The sequence below is a fragment of the Centroberyx gerrardi genome, chromosome 5 (genome assembly GCF_048128805.1).
Source record: "Centroberyx gerrardi isolate f3 chromosome 5, fCenGer3.hap1.cur.20231027, whole genome shotgun sequence".
Lineage (NCBI taxonomy): Eukaryota > Metazoa > Chordata > Actinopteri > Beryciformes > Berycidae > Centroberyx > Centroberyx gerrardi.
The window spans coordinates 1,880,676-1,893,482 of record NC_136001.1 but is presented as its reverse complement, the minus strand read 5'-3'; the positions used below and the strand labels follow the sequence as shown (position 1 = coordinate 1,893,482).

At 36.3% G+C, this 12,807-nt stretch overlaps 1 protein-coding gene across 3 annotated transcripts in view; it reads left to right on the top strand.

The window, feature by feature from the left end:
• The window catches only part of rbbp5 (retinoblastoma binding protein 5), a 78,236-nt gene extending 65,831 nt beyond the window's left edge, over positions 1-12,405 (top strand). For 2 of the 3 annotated variants that reach the window (XM_078283775.1, XM_078283773.1), the window contains exon 14: positions 11,926-12,405. In XM_078283775.1, coding sequence (XP_078139901.1) covers positions 11,926-11,978 — 53 coding nt within the window. In that variant the 3' untranslated portion in view covers positions 11,979-12,405. Of the gene's footprint in view, positions 1-10,324; positions 10,382-11,925 lie in introns of all 3 variants that reach the window. The other variant, XM_078283774.1, reaches the window with a different exon arrangement.
• Positions 12,406-12,807: the final 402 nt, after the last annotated feature.

The following is a 12,807-nucleotide window of genomic DNA, read 5'->3' as shown; positions in this document are numbered from 1 at the left end:
AATATATAAGCGATGCGATGTATAGTTTTTGAGATATTAACGTTTGTTTGACACTAGTGTTCCACTCTTTTTCACAGTAGTTTCTGCTGCTCTGCTGCTCTCTTACACATGCAGCTGTTCTGCTTATTTCACTCTTCTCCATTTCAACATATCTTTAACATATTTTCATACCTTTTTTACTTGTTAGTATTAATACATTTTAGTACATTTTTAACATTATTACTTGTCACTGCCTTCCTACTCTTCATACTACTAGTACCCTCCAGCTTTTCACATCAGCCTTCCTAACAGATAGTTTGTTCGCCTTCATAGTCTTCCTACCAACTACATATTTTTATACCTTTTTGCTTCTTAGTATTGTTACATTTTAGTACATTTTAGTACATTTCCACTCTTTCACAGTAGTTTCTGCTGCTCTGCTGCTCTCTTACACATGCAGCTCTTGTGCTTATTTCACTCTTCTCCATTTCAACATGTCTTTTACATATTTTCATACCTTTTTTACTTCTTAGTATTATTACATTTTAGTACATTTCTAAAATTATTACTTGTCACTGCCTTCCTACTCTTCATACTACTAGTACCTTCCAGCTTTTCACATAAGCCTTCCTACTCTTCCTACCAGCTGCACATTTTTATACCTTTTTACTTCTTAGTATTGTTACATTTTAGTATATTTTAGTACATTTCCACTCTATTTCACAGTAGTTTCTGCTGCTCTCTTACACATGCAGCTCTTCTGCTTATTTCACTCTTCTCCATTTCAACATGTCTTTTACATACTTTCATACATTTTTTACTTCTTAGTATTATTACATTTTACTACATTTCTAACATTATTACTTGTCACTGCCTTCCTACTCTTCATACTACCAGTACCTTCCAGCTTTTCACATAAGCCTTCCTACTAACAGAAAGTTTTTTTAGCCTTCGTAGTCTTCCTACCAACTACATATTTTTATACCTTTTTACTTCTTAGTACTGTTACATTTTAGTACATTTTAGAACATTCCCACTCTATTTCACAGTATTTTCTGCTGCACTCCTCCTCTCTTACACATGCAGCACTTGTGCTTATTTCACTCTTCTTCATTTCAACATGTCTTTTACATATTTTCATACCTTTTTTACTTGTTAGTATTATTACATTTTAGTACATTTCTAACATTATTACTTGTCACTGCCTTCCTACTCTTCATACTACTAGTACCTTCCAGCTTTTCACATAAGCCTTCCTACTAACAGATAGTTTGTTAGCCTTCGTAGTCTTCCTACCAACTACATATTTTTATACCTTTTTACTTCTTAGTACTGTTACATTTTAGTACATTTCTAACATTATTACTTGTCACTTTCGTATTTTCTGTTTTTTTCAACTGAATATATATCTACTCTTCATACCTGCTATTCATACTCCTTGTACCTTCCAGATTTTACAAAATAGTCTTCCTACTATCTCCTTCCACCTTTTACACATAAGCCTCCCTACATATTTTCTTACTTTTGTACTTGTTACTATTATGAAATTTTAGTACATTTCTAACATTATTACTTATCACTTTGACACTCATTACAGCTCCTTCACAGAAGTGTTTTAAACTGCCACATTTCTCACAGTTTTAACATTACATACACATATTATACTTTGGTTCAGCCGTTTCAATTTGAACAGACGATCCACGGTCAGTCATGTTAAGAAACACGCACACGCCCACGCCCACACGTGCCTACACACACCACATATGCTAGGTATTCGTTACTATGGGCTGTCACGAGCAACCGTTTGCACGCTCAGCAATCACACGCATTTTCTCCAGAAAATGCACCTTTCTAGTATTGCAGATAATATTCCCCACCGTACATTTCTTCGGCACCTAACTCCTTCCACATACTTTCACCTAGAGACTCCGTTCAAACTTTCCACTGTTCGGCTTCTTTAGGAGATGCGTGCTTGTATTTTTATAAGCAATCTGATTTCTACTTTTTAAAATATTCTACTTTTTTCTATTTTTCTATTTTACTATGTAGGTCTATGGGAGGACTGTTCAAATGCTAGAGTGTGTGATGTCATCACGCACTCTAGCAGACTCTACAGACTGTAGAGGCTGTGATTTTCACTAAATATTCAATTTTCTTAAATGGTCATGACTCCCACAACTTTCACACTACATCCACATATTAGATATCAAACTGTTCTGCTACTTCTTCTGCCACTCACAATGTCAATATCTAACTCATAGCTTTTATACTTTTTTGAGTTAGGGACGTTTGTTCAACACTAGTGCAAAACTGTGTTTTACAGTACTTTTCTCTCCTTTGAACAGCCTTGTCTTGTACACTTTTCAAAACTGTCACTATTCCCACAATTTTCACACTACAGACATATATTTTACATCAAAGTCTTTGGCTATTTCTTCTGTCACTCACAATGTAAATATCTAAGTGATAGCACTTGTAGTTTTTGAGTTAGGGACGTTTGTTCAACACTACTGCTTTACAGTCTTTTGACTACTTTAAACAGCTTTTTCTTTTTACACTTGCAGTATTTAAACTGTAGTACCTCCCACAATTTTCACACTACATACTTATATTATATATCAAACTCTTCACATACTTCTTCCGTGTATCACAATGTAAATATCTAAGTGATGGGATTTGTAGTTTTTGAGATATGGATGTTTGTTCGACACCAGTGCTATATTGTGTGTGCCTTTTTTGAACAGATTTTGTCTTTTAACCTTCAATCACTTCCACAACTTTAACATTACATACATATGCTATATATTAAACTCTTCAGCTACTTCTGCTCTCACTCACAATGTAAATATATAAGCAATATGATGTATAGTTTTTGAGTTATTAACGTTTGTTCGACACTAGGGCTCCACTCTGTCACACTACTTTCTGTTCCACTGCTGCTCTCTTACACATGCAGCTCTTCTCCACTTGTCCTTTTTTCACTCTTCTCCATTTCAACATGTCTTTTAGATATTTTCATACCTTTTTACTTGTTAGTATTATTACATTTTAGTACATTTCTAACATTACTACTTGTCACTGCCTTCTTACTCTTCCTACTTTTCATACTACTAGTACCTTCCAGCATTTCTCTCACTCACGTTGTTGGACACACAAACTGCCACATTTCCCACAGTTTTAACATTACATACACATATACTTTGGTTCAGCCGTTTCAATTTGATACACGGTCAGTCATGTTAAGAAACACGCACACGGACACGCCGACACACACACGTGCCTACACACACCACATATGCTAGGTATTCGTTACTATGGGTTGTCACGAGCAACAGTTTGCACGCTCAGCAATCACACGCATTTTCTCCAGAAAATGCACCTTTCTAGTATTGCAGATAATATTCCCCACTGTACATTTCTTCGGCACCTAACTCCTTCCACATACTTTCACCTAGAGACTCCGTTCAAACTTTAAAATGTTCAGCTTGCTTAGGACATGCGTGCTTGTATTCAACTTTTTGATATCTTTTATACTTTTTAAAATATTCTACTTTTTTCTATTTTTCTATTTTACAATGTAAGTCTATGGGAGGACTGTTCAAACCATGCCCCGTTTGAACTCTAACTACTCTTTCATACTTTCAGCTACAAACTCCATTCAAACTTTAAACAGGTCACCACTTTTAGTACTTTATCACTTTAATTCAGCTTTTTGATACCCTTTGTACTTTTTGAGTAATCACAGTTTAAGTTTTAGACTTTTTTCAATCTTTATAATGGCAGCCTATGGAGCTACGCTAGAGCGCGTGATGTCATCACACACTCTAGCAGACTCTACAGACTGTAGAGGCTGTGATTTTCATTAAATATTCAATTTTCTTAAACTGTCATGACTCCCACAACTTTCACACTACATCCACATATTAGATATCAAACTGTTCAGCTACTTCTTGTGCCACTCACAATGTCAATATCTAAGCCATAACGTTTATACTTTTTGAGTTAGGGCTGTTTGTTCAACACTAGTGCTTTACAGTAATTTTGCCTATTTTAAACAGCTTTTTCTTTTTACACATGCAGTATTTAAACTGTAGTAGTTCCCACAATACACACTACATACATATATTATATATCAAAATGTTCACATACTTCTTCTGTCTCTCACAATGTAAATACCTAAGTTGTGGGATTTGTAGTTTTTTAGCTATGATGGTTTGTTCAACACTAGTGCTATACTGTTTTTGGCTGTTATAAACAGCTTTTTTCTGTTTACACATATTTGAACTGTCACAATTTCCAAAATGTTAACACTACATGCATATTTTACACATTAAAATGTTCAGCCAGTCCTGCTCTCTCTCACAGTGTAAACATCTAAGTGATGGGATTTGTAGTTTTTGAATTATGAACGTTTGAGCTCCACTTGGGCCACTGCTGGTCTCCTAATGCAGCGCTCTGCACTTGTCCATTTTCATACACACGTGGGGGGCCACACACACACTCTCTCTGTCTGTCTGTTTGTCTGTCTCACCCTACTCTCTAGCTTTTTAATAGACTATCTTTCAGTTTTTGAGATATGAATGTTTGTTCAACACCAGTGCTATACCAGGTGTGCTTATTTTGAACAGATTGTTTCTTTGAAACTTCAACCACTTCCACAACTTTAACACTACATACCATGACAGCCATAGGATAAGAAAGAGGGAAAGAGGAGAGTGATAGACCAGTCACAGACAGCCAACAGAAAGGGTGAGCTGTACCCACACTAAACTGCACCAGTGCCACAGTTTGCACGCTCAGCAATCACACGCATTTTCTCCAGAAAATGCACCTTTCTAGTTGTGTGATTGCTGACTCAGCAATCACAGGTATAATATTCCCACTATTTATTATTATTATTATTATTATTATTATTATTAATCCGTACACTTTTTTGGCACCTATCTACTCCTTCATACTTTTAGCTAGAAACTCCGTTCAAACTTTAAAATGTTCAGCTTGTTTAGGACATAGGCGCGTGTATTCAACTTTTTGATATCTATTCTACTTTTTAAACTATTCTACTTTTTTCTACTTTTTTTTACAATGGAAGTCTATGGGCGGAATGTTAAAACCATGCCCTCTTTGAACTCTAACTACTCTTTCATACTTTAAGCTATTAACTCCATTCAAACTTTAAACGGGTCACCACTTTTAGTACTTTATCACTTTAATTCAGCTTTTTCATACCTTTTGTACTTTTTGAGTAATCGCAGTTTACGTTTTATACTTTTTTCAACCTTTATAATGGGACCCTATGGAGCTACGCTAGAGTGCGTGATGTCACAATTCACTCTAGCAGACTTTACAGGCTGCACTTTTTACTAAATTCACACATTTTAAAACTGTGACAGTTCACACAACTTTAATACTACATACACATATTATACATCAAACCCTTCAGCTGCTTCTGCTCTCACTCACAATGTCAATATATAAGCGATGCGATGTATACTTTTTGAGATATTAACGTTTGTTTGACACTAGTGTTCCAGTCTCTTTCACAGTAGTTTCTGCTGCTCTGCTGCTCTCTTACACATGCAGCTGTTCTGCTTATTTCACTCTTCTCCATTTCAACATATCTTTAACATATTTTCATACCTTTTTTACTTGTTAGTATTAATACATTTTAGTACATTTTTAACATTATTACTTGTCACTGCCTTCCTACTCTTCATACTACTAGTACCCTCCAGCTTTTCACATCAGCCTTCCTAACAGATAGTTTGTTCGCCTTCATAGTCTTCCTACCAACTACATGTTTTTATACCTTTTTGCTTCTTAGTATTGTTACATTTTAGTACATTTTAGTACATTTCCACTCTTTCACAGTAGTTTCTGCTGCTCTGCTGCTCTCTTACACATGCAGCTCTTCTGCTTATTTCACTCATCTCCTTTTCAACATGTCTTTTACATATTTTCATACCTTTTTTACTTCTTAGTATTATTACATTTTAGTACATTTCTAAAATTATTACTTGTCACTACCTTCCTACTCTTCATACTACTAGTACCTTCCAGCTTTTCACATAAGCCTTCCTACTCTTCCTACCAGCTGCACATTTTTATACCTTTTTACTTCTTAGTATTGTTACATTTTAGTATATTTTAGTACATTTCCACTCTATTTCACAGTAGTTTCTGCTGCTCTCTTACACATGCAGCTCTTCTGCTTATTTCACTCTTCTCCATTTCAACATGTCTTTTACATACTTTCATACCTTTTTTACTTCTTAGTATTATTACATTTTAGTACATTTCTAACATTATTACTTGTCACTGCTTTCCTACTCTTCATACTACCAGTACCTTCCAGCTTTTCACATAAGCCTTCCTACTCTTCCTACCAACTGCACATTTTTATACCTTTTTTACTTATTAGTATTATTACATTTTAGTACAGTTCTAACATTATTACTTGTCACTGCCTTCTTACTCTTCCTACTTTTCATACTACTAGTACCTTGCAACATTTCTCTCACTCACGTTGTTGGACACACACTTCTCATTTTTTCAATCTTCTCCATTTTAATGTGTCTTTTACACATTTGCTCACCCTTTTCTTCTCACTATTTTTACATTTTAGTACATTTCTAACATCATTACTTATCACTTGGACACTCATTACAGCTCCTTCAAAGAAGTGTTTTAAACTGCCACATTTCCCACAGTTTTAACATTACATACACATATACTTTGGTTCAGCCGTTTTAATTTGAACAGAAAATACACGGTCAGTCATGTTAAGAAACACGCACATGGACACGCCCACACACACACGTGCCTACACACACCACATATGCTAGGTATTCGTTACTATGGGCTGTCGCGAGCAACAGTTTGCACGCTCAGCAATCACACGCATTTTCTCCAGAAAATGCACCGTTCTAGTATTGCAGATAATATTCCCCACCGTACATTTCTTCGGCACCTAACTCCTTCCACATACTTTCACCTAGAGACTCCGTTCAAACTTTCCACTGTCCGGCTTCTTTAGGAGATGCGTGCTTGTATTTTTATAAGCAATCTGATTTCTACTTTTTAAAATATTCTACTTTTTTCTATTTTTCTATTTTACAATGTAAGTCTATGGGAGGACTGTTCAAATGCTAGAGTGCGTGATGTCATCACGCACTCTAGCAGACTCTACAGACTGTAGAGGCTGTGATTGTCACTAAATATTCAATTTTCTTAAACGGTCATGACTCCCACAACTTTCACACTACATCCACATATTTGATATCAAACTGTTCAGCTACTTCTTCTGCCACTCACAATGTCAATATCTAACTCATAGCTTTTATACTTTTTGAGTTAGGGACGTTTGTTCAACACTAGTGCAAAACTGTGTTTTACAGTACTTTTCTCTCCTTTGAACAGCCTTGTCTTGTACACTTTTCTAAACTGTCACTATTCCCACAATTTTCACACTACAGACATATATTTTACATCAAATTCTTTGGCTATTTCTTCTGTCACTCACAATGTAAATATCTAAGTGATAGCACTTGTAGTTTTTGAGTTAGGGACGTTTGTTCAACACTACTGCTTTACAGTCTTTTGACTACTTTAAACAGCTTTTTCTTTTTACACTTGCAGTATTTAAACTGTAGTACCTCCCACAATTTTCACACTACATACTTATATTATATATCAAACGCTTCACATACTTCTTCCGTGTATCACAATGTAAATATCTAAGTGATGGGATTTGTAGTTTTTGAGATATGGATGTTTGTTCGATACCAGTGCTATATTGTGTGTGCCTTTTTTGAACAGATTTTGTCTTTTAACCTTCAATCACTTCCACAACTTTAACATTACATACATATGTTATATATTAAACTCTTCAGCTACTTCTGCTCTCACTCACAATATAAATATATAAGCAATATGATGTATAGTTTTTGAGTTATTAACGTTTGTTCGACACTAGGGCTCCACTCTGTCACACTACTTTCTGTTCCGCTGCTGCTCTCTTACACATGCAGCTCTTCTCCACTTGTCCTTTTTTCACTCTTCTCCATTTTAACATGTCTTTTACATATTTTCATACCTTTTTACTTGTTAGTATTATTACATTTTAGTACATTTCTAACATTACTACTTGTCACTGCCTTCTTACTCTTCCTACTTTTCATACTTACCTTCCAGCATTTCTCTCACTCACGTTGTTGGACACACACACTTCTCATTTTTTCACTCTTCTCCATTTTAACGTGTCTTTTACACATTTGCTCACCCTTTTCTTCTCACTATTTTTACATTTTAGTACATTTCTAACATCATTACTTATCACTTGGACACTCATTACAGCTCCTTCAAAGAAGTGTTTTAAACTGCCACATTTCCCACAGTTTTAACATTACATACACATATACTTTGGTTCAGCCGTTTCAATTTAAACAGACGATCCACGGTCAGTCATGTTAAGAAACACGCACACGGACACACCCACGCCCACACGTGCCTACACACACCACGTATGCCAGTTTGCACGCTCAGCAATCACACGCATTTTCTCCAGAAAATGCACCTTTCTAGTATTGCAGATAATATTCCCCACCGTACATTTCTTTGGCACCTAACTCCTTCCACATACTTTCACCTAGAGACTCCGTTCAAACTTTCCACTGTTCGGCTTCTTTAGGAGATGCGTGCTTGTATTTTTATAAGCAATCTGATTTCTACTTTTTAAAATATTCTACTTTTTTCTATTTTTCTGTTTTACAATGTAAGTCTATGGGAGGACTGTTCAAATGCTAGAGTGCGTGATGTCATCACGCACTCTAGCAGACTCTACAGACTGTAGAGGCTGTGATTGTCACTAAATATTCAATTTTCTTAAACGGTCATGACTCCCACAACTTTCACACTACATCCACATATTAGATATCAAACTGTTCTGCTACTTCTTCTGCCACTCACAATGTCAATATCTAACTCATAGCTTTTATACTTTTTGAGTTAGGGACGCTTGTTCAACACTAGTGCAAAACTGTGTTTTACAGTACTTTTCTCTCCTTTGAACAGCCTTGTCTTGTACACTTGTCAAAACTGTCACTATTCCCACAATTTTCACACTACAGACATATATTTGACATCAAAGTATTTGGCTATTTCTTCTGTCACTCACAATGTAAATATCTAAGTGATAGCACTTGTAGTTTTTGAGTTAGGGACGTTTGTTCAACACTACTGCTTTACAGTATTTTGACTACTTTAAACAAATTTTTCTTTTTACACTTGCAGTATTTAAACTGTAGTACCTCCCACAATTTTCACACTACATACTTATATTATATATCAAACTCTTCACATACTTCTTCCGTGTATCACAATGTAAATATCTAAGTGATGGGATTTGTAGTTTTTGAGATATGGATGTTTGTTCGACACCAGTGCTATATTGTGTGTGCCTTTTTTGAACAGATTTTGTCTTTTAACCTTCAATCACTTCCACAACTTTAACATTACATACATATGTTATATATTAAACTCTTCAGCTACTTCTGCTCTCACTCACAATGTAAATATATAAGCAATATGATGTATAGTTTTTGAGTTATTAACGTTTGTTCGACACTAGGGCTCCACTCTACTACTACCACTACTTTCTGTTCCACTGCTGCTCTCTTACACATGCAGCTCTTCTCCACTTGTCCTTTTTTCACTCTTCTCCATTTCAACATGTCTTTTACATATTTTCATACCTTTTTACTTGTTAGTATTATTACATTTTAGTACATTTCTAACATTACTACTTGTCACTGCCTTCTTACTCTTTCTACTTTTCATACTACTAGTACCTTCCAGCATTTCTCTCACTCACGTTGTTGGACACACAAACTGCCACATTTCCCACAGTTTTAACATTACATACACATATACTTTGGTTCAGCCGTTTCAATTTGATACACGGTCAGTCATGTTAAGAAACACGCACACGGACACGCCGACACACACACGTGCCTACACACACCACATATGCTAGGTATTCGTTACTATGGGCTGTCACGAGCAACAGTTTGCACGTTCAGCAATCACACGCATTTTCTCCAGAAAATGCACCTTTCTAGTTATTAGTAGTATTGTTATATTTTCACCCTGACAAGAATAAAATACTGGGGGAAACATTGAACACTTGGACTTTTTTGAAAATTCTTGGCATGAAAATGGTTATTGCATACCAGCATGAAATATCGGCTATGTGCAGCATCATAAATCCCAAAAATATGGGTATGGACTTTCAAAAAACATATGGGTGGAACAAATGACAACATAGCTGGTTTTCCTCCTCTTGCAGCCAGCAGTAATGTGGGAGTTGCTGTGTTTAAATCAACTTCTCTTAATGCTCAGCCCAGTGAGTACATGATTTCATTCATTCCAGACTGTGGCTTTATGACTTGTGCTAAGCTCAGCCTCACTCTACCTAAATTGCTATGATTTGTAGTTCGGGGCATATTTTGGCTGTGGTTGGTGGATAAATGTTGAAAAAGTGGCTAATGTTGGGATGGTGCAGCTTGTTTCCCTGCGGGCTAGCTGGCTAGTTTCCATCTACTTCCTGCTTGGCCTTTGACCCTCCTGCTCCCACTCCCGCCTCGCTCCCTGGGCTTGTCATGTTACCTGGGTGTGTGTTTAACCATCTGCAGGTACGCTCTTCTGTTATGTTCTGTGTTTAGTGGTTTTTTGTTTGTGTGTGTGTTTGCGTGTGTGTCAGAGAGAGATTTGGGGTGACAGTGTATGTTTATGTAGTCAATGTCTGTGATTCACTGTGCTTTTGACATTCCCATTGTACCAAGTCATCCTGCTGACAGTGTCTGAAATATACTTTTTGGCTCACCTGCCAAGAATAGTTTTTACTGATCAAAATTATGAATATACATTTTTCAGCTGCCAATCAGCAGCCTGTTTGATTCAGAGCCATTGGTTTGCTTTGATTTGATTGGCTTATGGTCAGAGAGTGTGTAGATGTAATTTCTTATCAGCCTATAATGCATTGTTATCCATCAGGATTTTGACAGTTGACAGAGAAACCTATTTTTAATGATATCAGAAGATAATAGTACATAACAGTGTACTTCTGGTTTAGCAAGGTTTTTCAAACACACTTATAGCCCAGGAAAAATGCTGTAGGCAGTGGCTCAACTTGGCTATATAGATTGATTTGTTGGATCCTTTGCCATAGTCTGACACCTATCTATTGGCCCTAAAAGGGCGGATAGATCAAAGTTACCATTTGCTCAGCCACAACTATACAAAACCTTCTTTTGGATTATTTTTTGTTACGTGTCTTATCTAACCGTGTTGCTCTTAAAGGATAAGGCTGGTGTTTTTTAATGCATTTCTTACCGTCAACAAATCCTATGAAAATAACAAAATCAGCAATGAATTTGTTTTGCTAACAAGTCTCGTCCATGTAGCCGATGCCCAATACACCCATGTCTCAATACTCCATTGTATTAAAAAAACTATTAAAAACAAAGAGCCATGCCGTTGCTCTGGGCAGCATATTTCATCATCGCAATGCACCAGGCCATCCTACTTTTTCCTGAAACAACTTAATAGTCGATCTCAGGAAAGTAGTTTCGTAGCACCGAAAATAGTCCCCGGCATAATGAAGAATTTGTTCCCATTTGATTTGGTAATAACTACAATAGCCTGACTTTTCATGGTAACAGTTAGCGATTTTTAAAATTGAAACTATGTCTTTGTGAGCTGTATTTAAAGGTTTTTAGCTTACAATTGGAGCCAATGTCTTTCGGTTTGAAGGCTAAAAAGGGAACGTGAGAAGTCGGAAAGTAATGGGAGTAGAGCAAACGCATTGTTGATTTTGTTATTTTCATAGGATTTGTTGACTGTAAGAAAAGCATTAAAAAACACCAGCGTTATGCTTTAACTCTCCAGGCAGCCTGGTTTCACAGTCATACAAACAGCACGATATTGGAGGGATGGACTGATCACTACCACCACCTACTGTTCTGGAGGAGATCCCACAGGTGCAAAAAAGTCATTAAGCCCGTCGTCATGTAAAGACTATTACTGACCACCCTGGGATTCCTTTTCCAACCAAAACACCATCCACCAGTTACCAACAGAACCTGCTACATGCCAACTGATGACGACGACATGGGCGACATGTTTTATGTTGTTTTTCACGTACACAGTGACTGACAGAGGCGGAAAACAGGGGGAGTGAAGCAGCCATGGCATTATAGTATAGATTACATTTCCTCTGTCCTCTCTGGCTTCTCTGTCTCGTTCTCTGTAGGATTTGTGATATATAGAATACAAATGTGGCCGCTGTCAGTGTGCTTTTGAACAATTGATGGATGTGTAGTATTTTTTGTTTTCTTTTTATACATATTAAACCATTCTGATTTCTGAGCAACATGCAACTGTGTGGTTTTGTTTATCCAGCCTGAAGTGATTTGTCCTGTGAAAGATGATACAAACACTGCATCCTGATAATCTAAAATCCTACCAGTGTTAAATTCTTTCCAGTACAGTCAAAAAGAATGGAATGCCATAGTGTGGAGTATGGTCAGACCAATATATTGATTTGCCATTATACAAGGCAGTGTCCTTTTTATTAAAAAAGGGTATCTGATATGATGAATATGATTGACTATATTTTTATTGTAGAATTTATCAGTACTACACTGGTTGTCTATGGGAAGGCGTTAACCTGAATTTAATCTGAGACATTTTGATGAGATTCCACTTAAGCATGCATGAATCTGTTTATTTAGGGATGTACGTAACATTTCATGAGACGAATATTTGATA